General features: G+C 41.5%; 1 protein-coding gene across 1 annotated transcript in view; it reads right to left on the bottom strand.

The window, feature by feature from the left end:
* Nucleotides 1–25,471, bottom strand: part of cdh13 (cadherin 13, H-cadherin (heart)) — a 279,998-nt gene that overhangs the window by 89,417 nt on the left and 165,110 nt on the right. Inside the window, exon 8 of the mRNA XM_061677140.1 lies at nt 8,721–8,899. Within this exon, the coding sequence (XP_061533124.1) occupies nt 8,721–8,899 (179 nt within the window). The remainder of the gene's footprint in view (nt 1–8,720; nt 8,900–25,471) is intronic.

Genomic DNA, 25,471 nt, shown 5'->3' with positions numbered 1-25,471 from the left:
TGTAGTTGTCTCGCCATGCTGCACTATTTGCATATACTGGCCACTCGTGCCAGAGTAGCATCTGCTCCATTTGCACACTGATTGAGGAGTATCTGTAACATTTGCACAACCAACATTGTCCCAGATGATCGCACTACTCGTCACTTTAAACCGCATACACTCCTTGAAGTCTCAGCGCCCTTTGCACGATGGTCATTGCACCGGACTATTGCAATATTAGTCGTTCGAACTGCTCTAAGTGCTAGAGGACTTTTTGCACAATTGTTTTTTGTCAATGTCTTTATGTCCCCAAAGTGTTCTGTAAATTGACTGTCTGTTGTACTAGAGCGGCTCCAACGACCGGAGACAAATTCCTTGTGTGTTTTGGACATACTTGGCAAATAAAGATGATTCTGATTCTGATTCTGATTCTGATCCGGGTGGGGCTCAGAGTAGAGCCGCTACTCCTCCGCATTGAGTGGACCCAGATGTGGTGGCTCAAGCATCTGATTAGGATGCCTCGTGGACGCCTCCCTGGTGAGGTGTTCCAGGCATGTCCCACCGGGAGGAGACCCTGGGAACGACCCAGGACCCGCTGGACCCAGGACTATGTCTCCTGGCTGGCCAGGGAACGTCCCGGGATACCCCCAGAAGAGCTGGTTGCAGTGGCTGTGGAGAGGGAAGTCTGGGCTTCCCTATTAAAGCTACTGCCCCCGTGACCCAACCTCGGATAAGTGGAATAAAATGGATGGATGGATGACATCCTACTAACAGTCAAACATGGTTGTGGAAGTGTGATGATCTGGGGCTATTTCACTTCTTCAGGACCTGGACAACTTGCTATGATTGATGGAACCATGAATTCTGCTCTTTAACAAAAAATCCTAAAGGAGAATGTTCAGCCTTCAATTCAGTGACCTCACGCTTAAGCGCACTTGGGTTTTGCAGCAGGACAATGATTCAAAACACACCAGAAAGTCAACTTCTGAAGGGCTTACAAAAACAAAATTAAGGTTATGGATGTTGCCCAGTCAAGGTCCAGACTTGAATCCGATTGAAATGCAGTGTTATGGCCTTAAAAAGCTCGTTCATCAGAATCAGAATTAGAATCATCTTTACTTGCCAAGTATGTCAAAAACACACAAGGAATTTGTCTCTGGTAGTTGGAGCTGCTCTAGTACGACAACAGACAGTCCATTGACAGTGAATACTTTTGAGACATAAAAACATAAAAAACACAGTCACTGAGAGCAATAAAATTGTATCAGTAATGTTCTGTAGCGTATATTGGTTTTTGGATAAAACATAATTTATTTAAGGAATAAATTCGTCGAAGCAGTGCCGCCTGCGTTGCTGCTGGTTTAGTGTGACTTGATGCTTAGCATTATAAATCAAGTTATTATGTCTCGTAAAGGGCACCACGTCACTTTTTATAAAATTTAGGAGAAAGCGACAACAAACCTTTAATCAGTCCAATAATCTAAAGGTTGCTACATTTTATGAAATACGAGTTCTAGATGACAGTGCCTTACTTACACTCAAAACACACACAAAACACAACCACAAGTGGAATTTTATAGAATATTGAATGAAATCTATGAGGGATGTATAGGGAAAAACAAAGAGGCTAATTACAGGAAGACACACACAGATAACACTAATACTGGTGAAAGAAAGACAAATAGGTGTGGAAAAAGGGAAACAGGACATCGTATGCTGCTGGGCTAAACATGTGAATGTTAGCATTTAATGCGTTGAGTCTGAGCGAGAGAGAGCAAAGTTGGGATTTTGTGTGACGCGAGTAATTTCCCCAAAATGATTAAGGCACTAAATCTTGTACAGCCTGGTGACAAATGCCGTTTCTACTCATGAAAAGTAGATTAGCTGGTCTGTGGGAGCAGTCTTTCTGAGCGCGTCTTAGGAGGCGAGGAGGTAGGTTTGGTTGAAGAAAAAGATGCACAAAAATAAAACAAAATTAGGTGGAAAAAGGGAAAGAAGTCACGCGAGCGTTTCTCTTCCTGCCTTTTCAGGGACTCGCTCGCAATTTCAGAGCAATCACGCTTGGCTGGAAGCGTACCTGGTACTTTTAGTAGCAGCTGCTCTGATCGCCTGCTAATTAGCCACGTAGAGGCTGGGAAGCAGAGTCTCCATCCCCAAGGCCCGCGGTTACCGAGCCGCATGTCCGAACAAAAGGAAGGGGAGGGACGGCGGCCCGACTGAGCCGCGCCGTGGAAAAACAAGAGAGCAGACACGACAGAGGGCTAGACACAAAAAAGAGAGAGGCAGAGGAGGGAGTCACAGTTTAAATACCCAGGGGGCGTGTTCAAGAGGGACAGAGAAACTTGGAGAAGACCACACCCACCAGTTTGAATCAAGTCTAGAATTTTGACCCATATAATGGGTTTAAAATCATATAAAATACTCCCAACTTTGTATTTTTTACTCATAGATCAAGCATATAGAATGACTGTTTAAACTTTACTCTTGGCAAATCAACTGCTGATGGTTCAATCACATTTCATGCTGTTTGGGATTTCAAATCAGGACAAACAGTTCTCAAAGTCTTGCAGCTGCACCGGTAAAGTTGACACACTGACACAGGCATCAAGGCGTAGATTTGGAATATTTCTGCAGAGTTTGTGAAATATCAAACCTGACATTTTATCGTCCGCTAAAAATAACTGAATGGAAGTTCATGGGTTTCAGTACTCTTAAACGGCAGTGGGTGGCGCCTTTTGTGCACGTTTGTCGATCTGTCCCGTTTGGCTGCTGTCAGGGTCCAGTAGGTGTCTTCTAGTGGTAGTCTCACAGCAGGGCAGCCTGGAAGAATGCAGCCCATCACGTGGGTGGAGGTTCTGACAACTGGGTCAGAGTCACTCAGTGGTAATGCCAATAATTTTTTTTCTTTGACAATTGTGCAAATGATGCCGGGTCCTCTCGCAATTTAGAACAGTTTGAAATGACTAATAAAACAATAGTCTGGTGCAGTGACCATTGTGCAAATGGCGCAGAGAAATTTGTGCAGTTTAAAGTGACTAGTAGTGCGATAATCTGGAACAATGTCAATTGTGCATATGGTGCAGATACTTCTCAAGCACGAGTGGCCAGTATTGCAAGTCATGCAGAATGGTGAGACTACTACAGTGAGTGCACGAATAATAATAATAGAGATGTGACTACAATCTCAGGACACAATTGGCAGCACGTTACAATGGAATTATAAGTTAACTGTTTAAGAAGTTAGCGGCAAGAGTGAAGAAGCTGTTTTAATGTCTGCTACTTCTAGTTTGCATTGTTCGATCGTGCCTACCAGAGGGAAGGAGCTGGAAGAGGTGGTGACCAGGAGGTGGAGGGTCCAAGAGGCTTTTGCATGCCCTTGTCTTAGTTCTGGCAGCGTGCAAGTCCTCAAGGGTTGATAGGGGGGTACTGACAATTGTTTCAGCAGTTTTGATTGTCCGTTGCAGTCGGAGTTTATCCTTTTTTTGTGGCAGCACAAAATCAGACTGTGATGGATGAACACAGGACTGATCGATGACTGCTGTGTAGAACTGCCTCAACGGCTCCTGTGGCAGGCCGTGCTTCCTCAGAAGTACATCCACTGCTGGGCCTTTTTGAGGATGGAGTTGATGTTGGTCTCCCACTTCAGGTCTTGAGAGACTGTAATTCCTAGGAACTTGAAGGTCTCGACGCTTGACACAGGGCAGTTGGACAGCGTGAGGGGCAGCTGTGGCGAAGGATGCCTCCTGAAGTCCATGATCATCTCTACAGTCTTGAGCGTGTTCAACTCCAGGTTGAGTCTGCCGCACCACAGCTCCATTAGCTCCACTTCCTGTCGATACGCACTCGTCACCATCGTTGATGAGGCTGATGACTGTGGTGTCATCTGTAAACTTCAGGAATTTGAAAGCCAGGTGCGTTGAGGTGCAGTCGTTCGTGTCGAGAGAGAGAAGAGCAGCGAACAGCGGACACATCCTTGGGCGACCCGGTGCTCGAAAACACAACATCTTTGCTGGATTAAAACACTTCTGCAAGGAAGAGTGGGCCAAAATGTCTCCAAAGAGATGTGAAAGACTCATTGCCAGTTACAGAAAACGCTTGATTTCAGTTGTTGCCTCTGAGGGTAGCCCAACCAGTTATTAGGTTTCGGGAGCCATTACTTTTTCACCCAGGGCCAGGTAACAGATTTTGTTTTTTCCTTAATAAATGAAATCACCATTTAAAAACAGCATTTTAAGTTCACTTGGGTGATATTTACATTTGTTTGAGGATCTTAAACATTAAAGTGAGGAAACTATGCAAAAATATAAGAATTTGAGAAGGAGGCCAATACTATCTATCTATCTGCACTCACATTCACACCTACGGGCAATTTAGAGTTGTCAATTAACCTACCATGCATGTTGTTGGGATGTGGGAGGAAACCGGAGTGCCCGGAGAAAACCCACGCAGGCACGGGGAGAACATGCAGACTCCACACAGGCGAGGTCGGGGATTGAACCGTGGTCCTCAGAACTGTGAGGCATACGCTCTAACCAGTCGTCCACCGTAGCACTCATGAAAAGCAGTGTTTAATAATTCTATACAATTTACACTACTCAACTATACATTGAAAGAGTCTTTGTCGCTCACTACACCAGACATTTTATCTCAATCTAATTCACCTCTGTAGAACATGGAAGCAGATGGAGGGCTTGGGCTGACTTCATCGATTGGCTTTCCTTAGCAGTGACAGCCCTCAGATGGGCCGCAAACCATTAGAGTCAGAAAGTCACACTGCCATTACCAGTCTGTTCTCTCTGGTTACAGCTCGACACACATTCCATGGACTAAAATCGATTACAGTGATAGATGTGTGTACGTGTGCGTGTGTATTTGTGTGCATCCATATGAACGTTATCACTCTGTCGCTATAACTTATTAAATGTATTCACTATGAACATCACAATGATAATGTTAGCTCTCTCCATTCATTTGCCTTTTTTTTCTAGTAACATATAATCTTCAAATGATGGAAAATGCTTGGTCAGTATCAATCAAGAAAGTATGAAAGTCAGATTAGAGTGTGGATCCTAGCTTTTTTGCAATTTATGTGTGTGTATTTCTGTGTAAAGCTTATGGCCAATAACCACATTAGCATATGAGACCAAGATTTTCAAAAGGCGCTTTATTGTTTTGGAGACGAAAGAGAAAATTACAGTGCCCATTGCAAGCCAGCTTTCATCCCGCCGTTCTCTCTTTTCAATTTCTTTTGAATGATTTCCATCTCTACTACTCTACTTTAGTCATCGCAAGATGAGAAGATGTGTACATAAAAGGACAGAGAGGAAAGTAGCATTTGCTGTTTCACAACAGCTAATTTTCACGTTTAACATTATGACTTACTTTTGGAACTACACTTTACTTGTCATGCTATTTTTTTGCATTTGAGAACCCCCGGAGAAGGTGCCACCTTAATGTTATGTTCCATCTATCCAAATATTCAGAATTCAAAGTCAAAAGCTTTAATCCCTGGCTTCTTGTATAGCCATTTCAAAAGAAATTCCCACAAAGAGCAAATAAATATTTCAGAGAGAAAAATGAATATGGGACTAGCATCATCGGAGTTGGCAAGTACAGTATATCGACTTTCTGACACACTTTTACGATTGAGAGGTTTCCATGGTGACTGGAAAAAAAAGACACTTCTCCATCTTTTCAGACTTGAAATTGTCTCATCCTATCACCGTATTAGCTGTCACAAATTACAGGCTCCAATCAATCCAACAAGAGTCCGAATAATGTGAAGCGAAGTGTGAGAGGGGGCTGGCGTGGCAAATGTAACTGGGACACACCTGAAGTAAGGTGATCACATTTGTATGAGGAAAATGTGTATTTTGGAAGAATTCAGCAAATGTAATTTACTTTCTTTATGATTATTTACACTATTGTTTACATTCATGCTGGGGTCAAGATTGTTGTATTGTTGTATTAATAACTTGGAATGGAATGAAAATATGAGGCGCAAGTGGTTGGTTGAGTTATTCTGGGTCGGGACCTGTAAGGAAGCGGGACGTCGCGGCTTTCCTCAGACGCAATCTGGGAGTGAGCAGCGCGCATCTTCCTCATTTGTTCTACTTTCTACCTGCTCATACAGGTCAGTAGACAGTAGACTAAGTACAACCACCTCTGTCATTAAGTTATATGGGAATGTTTGTTTAACAATTACCGCTAGGTGTTGGAGTCGCTGTAATAACTTTAACGTATAAAACGAGCACAGAAAGATCGTTTTTTCCCCCCCCTAACTCTTCGTAGGCACCATTTTGTATGAAGAGGAGTTTATGATTTCAAAGGGTTACTTCAGGAAAACTCTTGTAATTCTGTGAATTTTCTAGAAATATGCCATCCATGTGAGAATGTTTACGATTAGGATTTTGTGACTACGAAGGTTTCATGAATAAGAGTTGTTTTGTTGATATTTTTCTGTTCGGATACAAATGTTAGAACACGGAATAAATATCTCATAAGTCATTTCAGTGACCTGAATCGATTTCAGCAGTTAAGTGTAGTGTACGATATACCATAGCAATAAGGCATTTCTTGTCATGGATTTCCACACATGTGAAGCATTATTTCGACAGTGTTGTACTGTGAAAAGATGTCATTTCATTTACAAAACAAGTTTACTGGTTGAAAACGTAAGCAGTTGAAAAGCATTTTCATTGATCTTGGGAAAAGAATATTTGGGAACTGTGAGAATTGTGAGATATTGTGAAAAGTCAACTGAGAAAGCATCGAGAAGACTGTATAAAGTAAACTTGACGAGATGAGTATGTTGTTTAATGTATGTGGTGTGTTTAATAAAACAACCAGAGACGCAATCTGGGAGTAAGCAGCGCGCATCGTCCTCATTTGATCGACTTTCTACCTGCTAATACAGGTAAACCTTTTTGTTACTGCGGTACACCTCGCTGGACCCACAACATAAAATGAGGAGGAAAACAAAGACCTGGGGAATAAATCTTCATATCATGGCAGGATTTTAGAGAGAGAAATCCAAACTGATTTCTACGTGACAAAATTGATTTGGCAATTTTCTCTGGGTTACTCTCCACCACCCAGCCTTGCAAGCTCTCTGCTTGTCACCCTCCATGAGAGACACATGCTGTCTGCAACAGACTTGCATTGTAGAAATTCAGAGAACTGAATGGTAACAGTTTATCCTTTTTTTATATTTGTTCTGTAAATGTCTCTCTTTCTAACATATAGCGCACACAAATGCTGTGCATTCTGCCCACATAGATGGCAGCCTTATTCAAGCAATGGCACAGAAGAGGATTAGAGGAAATCACCTCCAGACTTGGTGAACTTTCGTCTTGTGCATTTCCATCTGGCTCTGCTGTGTAACCGTTGAGAGCATATACAGGGTGGAGTGAACATGACAACGATACCAATCCATCCATCCATCCATTTTCTTTACCGCTTATCCTCACTAGGGTTGCAGGCTGCTGGAGGCTATCCCAGCTATCTTTGGGCGGGAGGGGGGGTACGCCCTGAACCGGTCGCCAGTCAATCGCAGGGCACATATAAACAAACAACCATTCACACTCACATTCACACCTACGGGCAATTTAGAGTCTTCAATCGAAACTACCACGCATTTTCTTTGGGATGTGGGAGGAAACCGGAATACCCGGAGAAAACCCACCCAGGCACGGGGAGAACATGCAAACTCCACACAGGCGGAGCTGGGATTTGAACCCCGGTCCCCAGAAGTGTGAGGCAGATGTGCTAACCAGTCGTTCGCCGTGCCGGCCTGACAAAGATATTTTTCGAAACAAAAGCTTACACGCTAACACATTTTACGACAGTAAGGATGAGGGGATAAAACTGTCGGTAGCAAATAGTTTACAACAGACATTTCTGTCTGTTTCATTGCACTTGTATACTGCTGTAGAGAGGTAGCGCGCCATAATCATGACAAGGCATGCTTTACAGCTATAGCTCTCACATTTTGAACAGAATCAATGCAAAGCCATGACCGGTGTTGGGAGTCATGTATAACAAAAGTAGAGAAATGATTCTGTAAATTATTGTTTTTGGGTATGAAGCACAAAGCCCTATTTGGAAACTACATACAAAATATTGCGTTTCCATGTTTGTTACTTATTAACTAAATTCTTGTGAGCAGATAGTAAACACAAAGAAAGATACAACGTAACTTTGAATCTCTCAGTCACTTCATTAAAAGCCTTGACGACATATGCTTTCACTGCCCTTCTAATCAATTACACTTTCATTAAACAGCATCCTGTAGAAGGGCTGAAACAGCTTATTGGTGCAGTCACCATGGCTTCAACAGTTCCGGATGGAAGGTTTTCGAACAGGCTTGTTGGACACCCCCAGAGCAGGCGAGTGAATGTGTATCACTTCAATTAAACAGGGCGCTAAGTGTCTGACAACAGCTAATATTCCTCCTCCACGAGCGAACCCAATCGATGTTCTGGCATTCGTCACCGCGCTGAAGAAGCAATCATCGCACTGCGCACTCTGGTTATTGGAGCAAATGGTATGAAACTCATCTTGCTTTTACGAATATAGTAGAGCTGAAACTTAATACTAGCAGGACACCCACAAAATGACTTATTGCACATTTTCCTCTGCCGACATTCATTTTAAGAGAGAAGCTCAATGCCTCAGAAAAAGCCACAGACGAGTGTAAGCTTAGTATGACAATCAAGCTCACGCTTGCCGAATGAACCCACCTCTCTGTCAAGTAAAGCAGGGGAGATGACAGTGACAATGTCACCTCTCTCTGCGTCGATGTAGAACATGTTCGGAGATGGTTTGTCTGGCGACTGTCGGATGATGTTGTAGCGCAAAGCGGCGTTATCAGTCGCGGGATCGTCTGCGTCAAACGCCGTCATTGTCATCACTGTGGTTCCTGGAGAAGACATTGGCAAGAACATTAACTGAAAGGTGCAATAACAGGAGTTGCTAAACTAGTATTTAACAGATAAAATAATAAAATAAGCATTCAGCAAGCTGACAGTGATGATAGAAAAAACATCTGCATTTGAGTAAAATGAGCCAAAGACGTACATATTTTAATGCTGTTCAAGGGAACCATCCATCCATCCATTTTCCAAGCCGCTTCACCTCACAAGGGTCGCGGTAGTGCTGGAGCCTATCCCAGCTATCTTCGGGCAGGGGGCGGGGTACACCCTGAAATGGTTGCCAGCCAATCGCAGGGCACATATAAACAAACAACCATTCGCACTCAATCTCGCAGTTCGGGGTGTACCCCGCCTCTCGCCCGAAGATAGCAGGGATAAATAAATTGACTTTATCTGTTTAATTCTTGTTCCACGAATGCAATATGAAACATAATAACGTGATTAGGCTATTGGGCGAGCGTACAACATATTCTTGCACCCAATTATTTAGAGTTTCTTTCCCCTGTCATGATACCAATGGAGAAACATACAAATTCATACGCGCACACAGATGTAGACCATATTGGGTCATGTCCTTTTTGAGCAGCGTTTTCTTTTTCCGAGTGCCGCAAAAGGTTCTAAATTGCGTCGTGCTCCTGTGCTTCATGTTCTGGCTGTCAAAGCCTCAGAATCAGACAAACATGAGCCCAATTCTGTCTATTTCTTCTTGGAGGAGAGTATGACAGCATTGTGACAGAGGGGTGTATGTCTAAGACACAGATGGCTACGTACGACAAAGTGGCTGCATCGCTGTAAAATGCGCATCAGACAATTTTGGATGTGGCCAGAATGTATCATTCTGGATGTATCATGTCCCATGTACAATAGTTAAGGAAGAAAGTGTAACTTCAGCGTTTGAATTGATGTGCGTCTGAATTGAATTTGTTAGTAAAACAGGGATGATAACATGGTTTCATGAAACGTGAAATGTTTGTTCCCCCTTCAATATTGAAGTATAGTTTACTTTTTAGCTTTTGTACTAAATGTAAGCAGAGGTAAAGTTGGGTTTGTTGACAATCTGACAAGGCTGAACTCAGTGCTGTAAAGAGAACAATTATGATCACTTTAGTGTGCGCCAAAAATCTGAGTAGTAAAATAGGCATTTACATGAGAGGTATCCTGACTGGTGTCCTAACGCTAGAATGTCACACGCTAATATAACATCAGCTTTGTACTGTTCAAGTGTTAACGCTCACTATAACGGTGCAGCTACACGCTTTAATCCAAGATAGCAAATTCCTGACAAGAGGGAGGCACAGGTGCAACATTCCAATGAGAACAAAGCATCAAACATAAACGTTTCTCCCTTCATTCTTGTACTCCACTTTGACACAGTGTATGAGGGAAAAGTCACACGGCAAAAACCGAGTCAAAACACGACCGAAAAATGTTCACGTACAAGTAAAAACAACACCGTAATACGCAAGTAGTCTTTCTTTCCACAGAGCCATTGCCAACAACTGGCAATGACACTGAGGGTAGAAACACCAGTTGCATTGCATACGCTATGTGTGCAGTGAACTCCAAAATATTTGCGATTTGGCTTTCACAAATTCACACATTTTTGTTTAGGAATCTATCCTCCATGGGGTTGGGCATCGTTTGAATTTGAGCGATTCCGGTCCCGAATCCGGTTCCTCATTTCGATTCCAGTTCCGAACTATTCTCGATTCCGATGCTTTTATGGGGCTGGGTCGAAAAAGTTTGCATGGTTTAAATAAAGGGTCTCCAAATTATGAACATCCATTTTCGTAGCAGCCCGCAAGCACAGACTAAATTGAACATTTGACATGGGATTCCGTATAACCAGTATCAATATCCAACCTGTGAACTAAAAGGCAATATGTGTGGAACTAACCCAGTTGACTTAATATTCATTCATTGCCATTGACGGCTTTAGAAGTCAAATATCCATGTTAACTGGGAAGGCTGGCAGTGAATGAGTTAAGTGCTTTGCCACCATTTTGTGGAACCTGTTCGCAATTACAACCCCCCTTGAGGGGGCTCCAATCATTTGCGCAATTTCACTATGTTCTCGGTGTTCACGGTTGTATGGATATACTTAAATAATGCGACTCTATTGGACACCTAAGCGGTGCAGTAAATGTACAGTTCAAAGGAGAAACATTGTATTAGTGTTGTAGAAGTACTCTCTGGTCCTCCATTATTGTTTTGGTTTTGATATGATAATGTGTGGACAGAAGACGCATGCCCTCAGTTTTTACAGATGACCACTCAGACGGAAGATGTTAGAAATGCTGAAGGATGTTTTAAGAATGTCTACTTTTAGACCCATTTCCAGGATGCAAACATCCATCCACCATTTTCTGAGCCGCTTCTCCTCACGCGGGTCGCGGGGGCGTGCTGGAGCCAATCCCAGCTATCATCGGGCAGGAGGCGGGGTACACCCTGAACTGGTCGCCAGCCAATCGCAGGGCACATAGAAACAAACAACGTTCGCACTCACATTCACACCTACGGGCAATTTAGAGTCCCCAATTAATGCATATTTTTGGGATGTGGGAGGAAACCGGAGTGCCCGGAGAAAACCCACGCAGGCACGGGGAGAACATGCAAACTCCACACAGACGGGGCCGGGGATTGAACCCTGCTCCTCAGAACAGTGAGGCTGACGCTCTAACCAGCCGGCCACCGTGCCGCCGGATGCAAACATTATCATCTCAATAATCAACAGCAAAGTTCAGTTCCAATTACCTTAAATGACAATTAAGCATAACTATCAAGATGAGAAATGTTGGAAAATATGCCAAGTGTGGATAAGAGCAAAGTTTCTTCGTCCGGCTAAATGAAAATGAGGACAGGCCAGGGAAGGGTTTTATCCTCTTTCCATTTGTACTTCAAGGTGAACCATTAATGTTTAAGTAAACCGATAAGCCTTCCTCTACGGACTAATTACGTAGTGCCATATCTTTCATTACCTAAACTCTGTTCCACTTCATAGCCGGAAAGTCATACCGTGAGTGATGACACATTGATCTCGCACACACACACACGGTACACACAAATGTAACACAGACATGCTAAATGGCAGCAAATTACAAATTCAAACGAAGGTAAATATGTTGTCTCAAGGAACACATTGAACTGAGTTATGATATTTCCACTCTGCTGCATCTCTTAATGATAATGTTACATGTAATGTCACAACACCGGTCTTGATCACTGCTGGTATAAATAACAGAGGAATGCAACTTGGAACTCTTCATTTCTAGTGTCTCGCAATTTTTTTTGAAGCCATAGTCACCCTTTTCTTCCTCCAGTCACTTGCCACATGATAGGGGATCACTGCACAATGGGATGACAGGCAATGAGCACAATTGTGTGATTGTTGTGAGACTACAAACTTACCCTGTCGTGCTAAAAAACATGTTCTTCTACTGATGATACTACTGCAACATTAAATTGCAGCACAATCCATCAAGTATTTGAACGCAATCAAAGAACAAAATGGGCTGCTCCTTGAGGACTAATGAGCTCTTTCACACCTGACTCGTGGGCTCACTTTTGCTTCCTGAAGATCAACTGTGTAATCATGGATGGAAAAAAATAAGACCAAGATCACCAGAAAGTTGCAAAGCATCCAATCAGGTTGCACTGATGTTGCCGTATAATGCTTTCAGCCCAGAGCAGGCGCATTTGCTGCGGACTGCTATTATACCGCATGCTGTTATGTGTTAAATGGTATCGTACTTAATTCAATTCTTCCCTAACAGGTCCTTCACAAAGCTGCTCTGAATAAACAATTTGATTGGCTGACTTGAGAGGCACACCAACGCACACAGCTGGTTTGTGGTTTTCCTGCGGCCAGATATTTACTATCATCATGACCAGAAAAGCTGTAAATCGTAAAAGTTGCCTTGGTTAACCTGGTTAATTCATCCATCCATTTTCTGTACCACTTATCCTCACTAGGGTCATGGGCCTGCTGGAGCCTATCCCGGCTATCTTTGGGCGAGAGGCGGGGTACACCCCGAACTGGTCGTCAGCCAATTATAGGGCACATATAAACAAACAACCATTCGCACTCACATTCGCACCTACGGGCAATTTAGAATCTTCAATCAACCTACCATGCACATTTTTTGGGACGTGGGAGGAAACCGGAGTACTCGGACAAAACCCACGCAGGCACGGGGAGAACATGCAAACTCCACACAGGCGGGGGGCCGGGATTTGAACTGCGGGTCCTCAGAACTGCGAGGAAGATGTGTTAACCAGTCGCCCACTGTGACGCCACAGCTGGTTCATTAATGATTGTAAATTCATTTTCAATCATTGGTCATCACTGGTCCATGTAAAAAGGCATCTGGGTCTGGACCTGAGTATGCCTGTTTAATATATTATAAGATACATTCTTTAATTTTTGCTATCAATAATTATTTGGGGAATAATTATCTCAAATAATATGAAATATTCAGATAATAGTATCAACATACTATTGTACAAATACAGGCACCCCAAATGAATGCTCCTGGCCAATAAATGAGGAGGTACTGTATGCTCTATGATAACGGTGGTGTGATGAGTAATGGTGATGTCACACATGGCGTTATTTAGGTCCCATTGACTGCTTATCAACAGCAACCAGTGCGAGGAGGAAATCCATCCAAACTTAATTGGATGGTTCTATGGTGGGGAAATTTGGAGTGTTTTACAAAGTCATTCATGAAAAGTGCCAGCAAAGTGCAAAATAAAAAATAAAGAAAAACTGCTGACAAGAAAATGTATCATTGACCAGATGAAAAGACAAAAGAGAAAACAATATTCACACGTTGTGGTGTGATGGGATTGCAGTTGTGTAGCCTCTAGCTACCTTCTGATTCTTTTGAATGCCGAGAGAACTCAACAGAGGCTGGCAGATGTGTGGGTGTCACCAGGGATAGGGTCGGTGCCTGTAAAAGCCTAGAGGTAAGCAACTGCAGTGAACAAACTACATTACAGCTAAATGGGATGTTACAATGTGTTTGAATCGGATGTGTTTTGTGTGTTGCGCATAAGTGCATCCAAGTGCAAGCCTCTGTATGTAGGATTGCAAAAAATATTTCTCATTTTACACGCTGTACAATGTCTATTGTGAGAGCTGAAATGCAATTTCTATTAATCGGATTCAAGTGAGTGAGAAAGCGCGAAGGGCTGTCGTCGGCTGTGACATGAAAAGGAGCACAAAATGATTCATCACGTGGTATAATGCTCAGATTCACCTTCGGGATTGAACATGCGCTTGCACTGTCACAGCATCGCTTGAACTGAACAGATGTATTGTTGTTAACAATTTGTTCAAACCATATATAGTCAGAAGATGGGATTTTTGCTTCTACCAAGTAGGGGTGGGTTTATTAGTTGGGTTGAATACGGATTTATTTTCAAAAATGTGTGTCTCTGGGTGTGTATGGAGATCTTCCCCTGTAATTTCAAATGTTCAAAAAAATGGATCACTTTTAAAGCCAATGAATTAAAAACTAATTTGTCATGGTGAATAATTTATTCATAGAATGTTTAATATTTTATTCATAATATAAATTTTGCAGACACTTATGTGCCTTCTTATCAATTTGGTTTTAAGTTAAAACAATATAATATTGTAGGATCTTAATTGTTTAAATGTAAAGTGACATCCATCCATATAAATATCCATCCATTTTCTGAGCCGCTTCTCCTCACGCGGGTCGCGGGCGTGCTGGAGCCTTTCCCAGCTATCTTCGGGCAGGAGGCGGGTTACACCCTGAACCCAGCCAATCGCAGGGCACACATAAACAAACAACCATTCGCATACACATTCACACCTATGGGCAATTTAGAGTCTTCAATCAACCTACCACGCATGTTTTGGGGATATGAGAGGAATCCGGAGTACCCGGAGAAAACCCACGCAGGGACGGGGGAGAACACGCAAACTTCACACAGGCGATATATATATATATATATATATATATATATATATATATATATATATATATATATATATATAATGTTGGTTTGACCAGACTGATTAGAATACATGACGTGACTAGACCAATGATTTCCAACATTTATGGAGCAAAGGCACATATTTTACAATTGAAAAATCTCTCAGCACACCAACAAAAAAAAATTCCACAAAAAGTAGTTATAGTAAATACTGTATGTACTTCCTGCCATCGAATAGAAGAGCATTTATTTGTTCTGTCTGTCACTTTGCCTCACTGGCATAAATAGAGGAACAAAGATCCATTATTTCTTGTAAATTAATCATTGTTTGAGCAGTTAATTAAAATTTGATAATTTTCCTACGGCACCCCTGAAGATTGTTCATGGCAGACTAATGTGCCACAGCACACTGATTGGGAATCCCTGGACTAGAGAATGAATACTTTAAGATGCTCAGTTTACAGTACACAAGTATATACGGTAAATTAACAAGTCATTTAAATAGACACGTTGCTCCATCTTGTGATTGGATCGATGATCGGTTATCGTTTTTTTAAACTCACTGATCGGTGAACGGCTCCAAAAATCCTGATCGTGTAAAGCCTACAATCTAGGATGGGTAATGAAATGGTATCTTAGCTTGCTAATTGAAAAAAATAATTACATTTAGTAATTTGGCAAAAAAATTAAAATAAACAATGGTGAATGAGGAAAGGGAGTGCAGTCAGTAATCATGAGAATCATGAGATTCTTCAGGTATGTACAGAAAATTAATCTCAAAGAGTGTCTGTTGAGGTTGTTTATCTCTAATAAATAATATAATGACAGAGAATCTTTTTACCGATCCTACTAAATCAGGACATAACCTACTTTATTTTCACTTGCTATTTTTTTTAAATTTTTTTTTAGAACAGATTTACTGTTAAATTAGCAGGGCATTTGAACTGTAATTAATAAACTCCATAACAAAGAAGGGCATATTGAATGAGGGACAACATTAACAGTCACGGAGCACATCTCCATCGTCAATAAAGAAAATCTAATTAATCTAATCTGTGACATTTTAAAAAATGCTCAGACGTGTCTTGAATTTTATTATTCTGGCAGACCCATTAATATAATTAAAAAAAAAAAAGAGACAGAACAATCCAGGCAGGAAGTTTAATCTTGATGTTTGCTAAATTAGACAGCGGGCCATGTCTGATTGCCATGTTTGCACTATGGCAGAAGGTATAAGTTAACAAAATCATGCTCATAGGTTAGGCTCATTCGTTAACAGCCTTAATAGACCCCTTCCAATGGCAATCTTACCTACACGTCAAATTCCGTTCTCACTTTGTTTGTACCCCACTTGTCAGCCCAATATTATATCGGAGACGCTCCATCTCCCTGCGATCCAGGATGAATTGGATAGACAATGGAAGGATGCCAATGTGAGTGGTGCATGAGTGTGCATTGTTTGTGCCCTTTTACTTGTGACAGAGCTCTTAGATGATTCAGCATCCTCCCAGAGACAAAAAAACAACGTCTAAGTTAGGTTAATTTGCGACAATAATTGGCCGGTGGGGACGATAACTCCCTGACGCATTAAACTTAATAGACCCACCCATGGGCCTCCTCACTAGCATGCTCCCCTCGTGTCTGTGGTTCTGTGGGTATGAATTCAGCCAACGCCTGCATTGTTAGTGATACACTATTATAGATGGATGCTAATATTAAAAACACAAATAAGAGAGAGAACACAGAAAAAAAGCACTATTAACAAAAAGTCTCTTGTAGTCAACTGAAATATTGTATTATGAGACACACCTTCACCAAATTTAAATGAACAGATTTGTTAAATGGGTATCTTCTGGTTTGAAACGAGATTAGGAATTGGCAAAATTGTGTAATACGAAGGAGTGATTTTTAATCACTGCCATTGACAGCTTTACAAGTCAAATATCCAGGTTAACTGGGAAGGCTGGCAGTGAATGAGTTAAAAAACATTTGGTATTTTCATTTTTTATTATATGACCATGATGATTCAAACCTTTCTCAATATAGGCATTTACAAATTATTAACATGCACTAGATTATGCTAGAAGTAATCGGTTTCCTCAAAATTATTAGGTGTCTCAATTACATAACGTAAAAACAAAACAAAACAAACAAAAATGGATTGGTGAGTGGTTCTTTTTCTTGTTTCAGCAAGATGATACACATTCATCAAATGCTAACACTTCAACAGGGAATTTTAATGGCCTCTGATTAAATTGGACATCGTTTTTAAATTTTATTTACAATGTTCTCTATATGCCGGCACGGTGTCCAACTGGTTAGCACATCTGCCTCACAGTTCTGGGTACCGTGGTTCAAATCCCGCCTCCCCCCCTGTGTGGCGTTTGCATGTTCTCCCCGAGCCTGGGTGGGTTTTCTCCAGGCACTCCGGTTTCCTCCCACATCCCCAAAACATGCGTGGTAGGTTGATTGAAGAATCTAAATTGCCTGGAGGTGTGAATGTGAGCGCGAATGGTTGTTTGTTTCTATGTACCTTGCGATTGGCTGGCGACCGGTTCATAGTGTACCCCGCCTCCCGCCCGAAGATAGCTGGGATAGGCTCGAGCAGCCTGCGACCCTCGTGAAGATAAGCGGTAAAAGAAAATGGATGGATGGACGTTTTCTACTAGATATACTTTACTAAAATACATCACTATGTACATATTTCACTCAGTTCACACTTACTTTAACAATAGGACTACATTCGATGCTGACTGAAGTTATATAGTTGTTACACAGTTGTAGTCCAGTAGGCTAACAGTACAGTTTACAGTAGGATAGCCCATGAGTCAATCCTACCTTCCATGTATTTATTTGTTTTTTTTCTATTTCCGAGCATAAATATTGTTACATTTCTGAAATAAGTTTACCTCCATCTCAACTCAACAAAGAAAGACAGACTCATTTGTAGACGGAGAGTTGGATTACACAAATGAAGCAGTGACAGACATAATGAAAGTAAGACATTTGTTCTTTCGAGGTACCCTGTCAAACCCTCTGGATTGGACAACCCCAATTCCAATGAAGTTGTGACGTTGTGCTAAACATAAATAAAACCAAAATACAATGATTTGCAAATCATGTTCAACCTATATTTAATTGAATACACTACAAAGACAAAATATTTAATGTTCAAACTGATCAACTTGATTGATTTTAGCAAATAATCATTAACTTAGAATTTTATGGCTGCAACACGTTCTAAAAAAGCTGGGACAGGTGGCAAAAAAGACTGAGAAAGTTGAGGAATGCTCATCAAACACCTGTTTGGAACATCCCACCGGTGAACAGGCTAATTGGGAACAGGTGGGTGCCATGATTGGGTATAAAAGGCGCTTCCCTGAATTGCTCAGTCATTCACAAGCAAAGATGGGGCGAGGTTCACTGCTTTGTGAACAAGTGCGTGAGAAAATAGTCCAACAGTTTAAGGACAATGTTCCTCAACTTACAATTGCAAGGAATTTAGGGATTTCATTCATGGCATGGGTAACTTACACATCTGTGGAGGCACCATTCATGCTGAAATGTATATCTAGGTTTTGGAGAAACATATGCTGCCATCCAAGCAATGTCTTTTTCATGGACGCCCCTGCTTATTTCAGCAAGACAATGCCAAACCACATTCTGGACATGTTACAACAGCGTGGCTTTGTAGTAAAAGAGTGTGGGTACTAGACTGGCCTGCCTGCAGTCCAGACCTGTCTCCCATTGAAAATGCGCATTATGAAGCGTAAAATACGACAACGGAGACCCCGGACTGTTGAACGGCTGATGTACATCAATCAAGAATGGGAAAGTATTCCACCTCCAAAGCTTCAACAATTAGTGTCCTCAGTTCCCAAACGTTTATTGAATGTTGTTAAAAGAAAAATGTGATGTAACACAGTGGTAAACATGACCCTGTCCCAGCTCTTTTGGAACATGTTGCAGCCATAAAATTCAAAGTTAATGATTATTTGCTAAAAAAAATCAAGTTGATCAGTTTGAACATTAAATATCTTGTCTTTGTAGTGTATTCAATTAAATATAGGTTGAACATGAGTTGCAAATCATTGTATTCTGTTTTTATTCATGTTTAACACAACGTCCCAACTTCATTGGAATTGGGTTGTATATATTTTAAATTTTAAATTTTTATCCGCTGGTTTTCATGAGGATCCTGACTGAGGTTTGATCCAGCCTGAATTGGTCAACAGCCAGTCGCAGGGCACATTTGCACAATTATTCCCACCTCAATTTGGAGCTTTCGATCAACCTAACATGCACGTGCGGGAACTCAGCATACTGGGGGAAAACCCATACAAGCACAAGGAGAAAATGTTAACTCCACACAAGAAGCTGGAGCTGAGTTTTGAACCCTGAAACTCAGAACTGTGAGAGAGACAAGCTGACCATTCGTTCACCATGTTGCCTTCTATTTGCAATAATCATTTATAGTGATTTTTATTCAAACATATACAAGAAAATTCATACAGTATGAAGGATTAGCCTTTGAATGATGACTAATCCTGCTCATTCATTTCCACACCGGTTGGAAATTCCTGGGTACTGATACTGTTGAGCCGTTTCTTTCCTTCCCTCTGAACTCAGCTCATCTGGTCTCGTCTGCAATTTCCCTGCAATTTGTTATCTGGTGCGGTGAATGGAAGCCTCATCAGTCAGGACACGCCAACCCACAGTATATTGGGGGTTCTCTTGACTTAAAAGGAGAGCCTTTAGTGACTGTGTATTGTCATATACTGTGGCTATCAGATGATGATAAATACAGTATATGTGGAATGGCATGCAGTGGTTCAACATAACAACAGGTGGCTGACAAAAAACAAGGTTTTATCAAGGAACTGTTAATTGCAACTTGAGCAGTCCATTATTACATTCCTCAAAAATAAGTACTATAATTAAATAACTATGTGTGTGTTTGTGGAGGGGTATGGGGGGAATGACTGCAAATGATTTAGTTGTTAAAATTTCACATTAATCCATGTTTTTCATGACAATTTGCAGAATTGAGTTTTTGTGAGCTGATATCGAATGTATTTGTTTTAATTATTTGTGATGCATTACGTTTTCAAACACATTTGATTAAAAATGTGTTATTTTGGGGGGACAGATCAGGATGGCTGTGTGGGCAGACAAGTAAACTGCTGAATAAATGGAGATGATAAATTCTCTTTAGGCAGAGGAATGTGTTGTTCGTGTGTCATTCATTTTGGCACTCTAAATGTCAAGACAAGCGTGAAATTAATCATAAGCAGATATAGAAATAAAAAAAGAACAACTATGCGTGAATAGGTCTCACAGCATTACATTCTGTAATGTTTGCATTACTCCAGCCAACTGATTCATTATTTACTTCATCTCTATACATTTGTTTAGGTATTTTTTATTACATGGAAATTCATCCATCCATCCATCCATCCATTTTCTGTACGGCTTATCCTCACAAGGGTTGCGGGCGTGCTGGAGCCTATCCCAGTTTTCTTTGGGCGAGAGGCGGGGTACACCATAACTGGCCGCCAGCCAATCACAGGGCACAGGAACAAACAACCATTCGCACTCACGTTCACACCTACGGGCAATTTAGAGTATTCAATCAACCTACCACGCATGTTTTTGGGATGTGGGAGGAAACCGGAGCACCCAGAGAAAACCCACGCAGGCACGGGGAGAAAATGCAAACTCCACACAGGCGGGGCCGGGATTTGAACCCCGGTCCTCAGAACTGTGAGGCATATATATATGTGTATATATATATATATATATATATATTCATCCATCCATCCATCCATTTTCTGAGCCGCTTCTCCTCACGCGGGTCGCGGGGGTGCCGGAGCCTATCCCGGCTGTCATCGGGCAGGAGGCGGGGTACACCGAGAACTGGTTGCCAGCCAATCGCAGGGCACATAGAAACAAACAACCATTCGCACTCACAGTCATGCCTACGGGTAATTTAGAGTCTCCAATTAATGCATGTTTTTTGGGATGTGGGAGGACACCGGAGTGCCCGGAGAAAACCCACGCAGGCACGGGGAGAACATGCAAACTCCACACAGGCGGGGCCCCGCGGGGATTGAACCCGGGTCCTCAGAACTGTGAGGCTGACGCTCTACCCAGTCGGCCACCGTGCGTCAGCCTCACAGTTCTGAGGTTTCTATGTGCCCTGCGATTGGCTGGCAACCAGTTCAGGGTGTACCCCGCCTCCTGCCCGATGACAGCTGAGATTGGCTCCGGCACGCCCGCGACCCGCGTGAGGAGAAGCGGCTCAGAAAATGGATGGATGGATATACTTGTTTGACTAGCTACAAATCAAAATAATGTGCCATGAAGTCAGCCATTGACGGCTTTACAAGCCTCTTTAATAATGATAATTTTCTTTGTAATTGTCAAAATGGTCCCAGTAACACTGAAGGGAATGCTCTGAGTCTCCCGTGTTCTCCCACCACTGAAGCTCTAATTAATGACTCTGCTCTCGAAATCAAGACAAAAGATACATTCCCTTTAAAAGGACACTTCAATTAATTACCTACAGAAAATCGTTCTAATTCTGTACTCGCGGCTCAGTTCATAAAACTGAGAACCTATTAGTAGGCATTCACTGGCTCTCACCCTGAAAAAGAAAGCAATCACTGCAAGACAGCTTGCTAACTGTACGGAGGCTAGAGACGAGGAGAAGCCCACGGAAGATGGGTTCAAACTATACTACCACAGTGTTCCTGTGTATTGAGTTATAATTGTCTGCAATGTTCACATCTTTGGTTTATGGCATATCTGTACAAGGGCCACAATATTGAATGTTGTTTTTAAACATGCAGAAATAAAAAATAACATCTTAAATATACTGTCGTTTGAGAAGGATAGGTATTTTGACAATGATGGGGAAAAGTAACAATCAATTGATTATTTGTTTTGTTTTGTCTGTTTTTAATCATTCGTGGAACTTATCTTAGGCCAAATAATGTGTGATACATTGCAATATGGTGGTTGTTGTGGTACTTGGAAATGAGTGAATGACAAAAAAATAATAATTGTGCGGACATGAAATTATAAAATATTCTTTCCAAAACGGTAGTAATCATATACAGGCACATCCCAAAAAATAGAATACGGTAGAAAACTCAATCGATTTCAGTACTCATAGAGTCATTAAACGCTTGGGAAAATACTTTTTAGAGGGCAAATTCCGGCCTAAATTCGACATTAAAAATAAATTCCATTGTTCCATAATAGTTTGTTACGTTAAGTTGTAGTTTCTAGCGATGGTGAATTTGAGTTGTCATTTGCTGTAAGCAATAATCATCACAATTATACATGAATAAAAAAATCATGAAATATTTCCATGTGTGTGGTGCATCTCTAGAATATGAGTTTCACTTTTGAATTGAACAACTTAACTAAATTAAGCTTTTGACACTAGTGTAATTTATTGAGATGTACCAGTATGGCAGCTTGTGTAATGTGTTTGTCAACTTTGGAGAATGGCATAAAAGCACATTTCCATGGAGCTGCTTGACGGGGTCAATATTGTTGTGTCAAAGTGTCCCACATGGCGCCAAATTCTGAACCACTTCCTGAAGCGGTCAGCGAAGCTTCGGAGGTTATCATTTCCGGCCCCTTCCCCCAAATGAAGCAAGCCTTGATATGTGCCTCGCGGAAACGCCCCCTTCATTACGCGACACACGAGACTCAGAGACTCGGCACAACCCGTAACATCACTACTTGTTACTCAAAATGGTGGCAATTTTGCCGTAACGCGTTACCGGCATCACTGCACAGACTATTGTACATTCATCGGGAGAATTCTCTAGTGTAGACTAAAATGAATGTGCAAAAAGATGCTATGATTCAGGACTATATACGTACTTGTGTAGAGCGGATTTTCAGTTTTCTTGTGTGTGTGGTGTCCTTGAATGCGTCATCTTCATTCCATTAAGTTCCTGCACATGAAGGTATTGGCAAAAAGTAACAGATTGCTTAATGCCATGTGTTTGTCCTTGACTTGGAAGGACTTATAATGATGACCATCCTCAGCACTCACTGAGGTTGCCTCTATCCAAGATTGTGAACTATAGCATTCTGACGGCGAGCCAAGAAAGATAGCATTGTGGAAATTAATAAATAGGCTAATAACAAAAGGCTTTGGCCACAGAGGCCTAAGGGTTGGCTATAGCCTACTATGCAATACAAACTGTATTGGATTGTAACTGCTATGGAAATGTGATAGCTGATCATTATGAACAAACCGAGTAATCTGTTTGGTACTTTTATTTATTGATTTACTGTACCTGGCATATCACAGAAGAACTAAGTATTTGATTTGTGTCCAGAACTCATAAGAACAACTGAATACATTTTAATTTAAAAAAAAATATTGTGAGGGGATGCACCACACGTATGTGTACGTAGAGAAATGAACATTGAATTCACGGGCAACGGCTCTGGTGGACATTCCTGCGGTCAGCATGGCAATTGCACGCTCCCTCAGAACTTGCGACATCTGTGGCATTGTGCTGTGGTAAAACTGCACATTTCAGAGTGGACTTTTATTGTGGCCCGCCTATGGCACACCTGTGCAATAATCCTGCTGTCTAATCAGCATCTTGAAATGCCACACCTGTGAGGTGGGATGCCTTATTTCGACAAAGGAGAAATGCTCACTAACAGATTGAGACAGATTTGTGAACAATATTGGAGGGAAATGGCCTTTTGTGTATGTAGAAAAAGTTGTCCACATCACGAAAAATGGGAGCAAAAACAAAAGTGTTTATATTTTTTGTTCGGTGTATTATTGCATTGCATGAGAATCATTGTACTGTACAGTTCTGGAATTTTAAAAAAATAATTTCTGTGCATATGTTTGAGTAAAAACTACAACTACAAACTACTGACATCATAACTCCAAAATTCCAAATATTGTCATTTAGAAATGCTATTTTTTTTTGCAGAAAATGAAAAATGGGTAAACAAAGCCCAGGTTTTTTAAATTTTTTTTATTATTGTAACTTTTTTTTAACTTTTTTTTTTTTTTTTTTCCCAGAGCTGTATATACAAAACTATGGTACTCCGAAAGATGCCGATAGTCTACGTCACAATGAAATATTGAAAAATTACTAAATTGCGCTGTATGATCTCATTCGACAATGGAGCTGCACCTAATGTTGATCCAGGGTTCAGCAGGGTGAGGTAGAAAACTACTCAGTAGAACGTTAGATTTTCTTAGACTGGGATGGTATTAGAACAGACAGGCCAGCATCCATAAAACTTGACTTTGTTAGAGAACAAGGTTTGTTTCTGTCAGATAACCAAAGCTAAAAAGGAGATATTCTTGGCAAAGGGATGTACCAGACTGAAGGAAAGTCCACATATAAGCTACGTAAACAATAACACACGGCTGTAGAGGTTTTTCACTAAAAGCTAGAATGGGTGTCTGGCTCAAGTTTAATGCTAGAAATATGGCAGGCTTACACAAATGGACAGGCAGGCTGAAGAGTATCTGGCCGACAGTGACGGCGGACGGATGCTGCACAGTCTCACAGCCCGAAGAGATTGGCCGTATTTGTTGCAACGGATAGGATTGGTTACATTTTAGACTGTAATCCATGAGTAGAACTGAGAAACAGACGTCATTATGTGTGACTGCACACAAATCTCTGATGGTCACGATGACAGAGAGGTTTCTGAAACTGTTATTAATACTGACAGAAAAAAAATATGGAATGAAAGAAAAATAACATTCAAACAGATATCGTAACACCAATGTTAAATGCAAATACTAGTCATAAGTGGAATCAAGTCATCGCTTGGGTTTAGCAAGTCATAAGTCAAGTCATTCAATCATGCGCAGTCACAACATATATTGGAGTGATAAATGTTTTTTTTCACTCATCACAACAAAGAATTGAAAGAAATGTGGCCCGTGTGTTTCACACGCACGAGAGAAAAATAATCTCTCCGGCAATGGACGACTAGGAATCCAATGTGTTCTCTGGGGTTCCATTAGGTACTATATACTGCAGTAATGCAACAGCTCAGCAGACAAAAAAATAATAATAATCATAATAATGGCAGCCCCATGAGGAAGCAGAGTCTAGGAACTCTGAGGCGGGCTCTCCTATATCTGGGGTTGAGGTCACTGAAGTGGTTAAAAAGCTTGTCGGTTGCAGGCCCTGTGGGAGGATGAGATTCGCCCACACTTGTTAGTGGAACACATGGGAGCAGGGGGCAGCAGTTCAGGTTATCAGTGTCTTGCTCAAAGGACACCACAGCCATGAATCTGGGAGATGTTGGCAGATGGTCCGGTCAGGGTCTTGAACCAAGATGCCCCATGGTGGTAGGCGATGATATTAACCATTGGGCCACGGATGCCCGTTTGACCTATTGGCAAGGTTGCGTTCAACCCAACACGCAGGGTCAAACCTCCAAACCAGACCTGCTGGTCTAAAATAACAACTCGTTGGGTATGTCGAACTTTAGGAAGGCATTGGGTTACCCAAATAACCCATTTTGTGTTGACACAGCCGTTTTTAGAGTGTAGGGGATCACATTCCTCAGTCTCC

The sequence above is a fragment of the Phycodurus eques genome, chromosome 5 (genome assembly GCF_024500275.1).
Source record: "Phycodurus eques isolate BA_2022a chromosome 5, UOR_Pequ_1.1, whole genome shotgun sequence".
Lineage (NCBI taxonomy): Eukaryota > Metazoa > Chordata > Actinopteri > Syngnathiformes > Syngnathidae > Phycodurus > Phycodurus eques.
The sequence above is the reverse complement of the archived record's forward strand: the minus strand, read 5'-3'. Positions and strand labels throughout refer to the sequence as shown.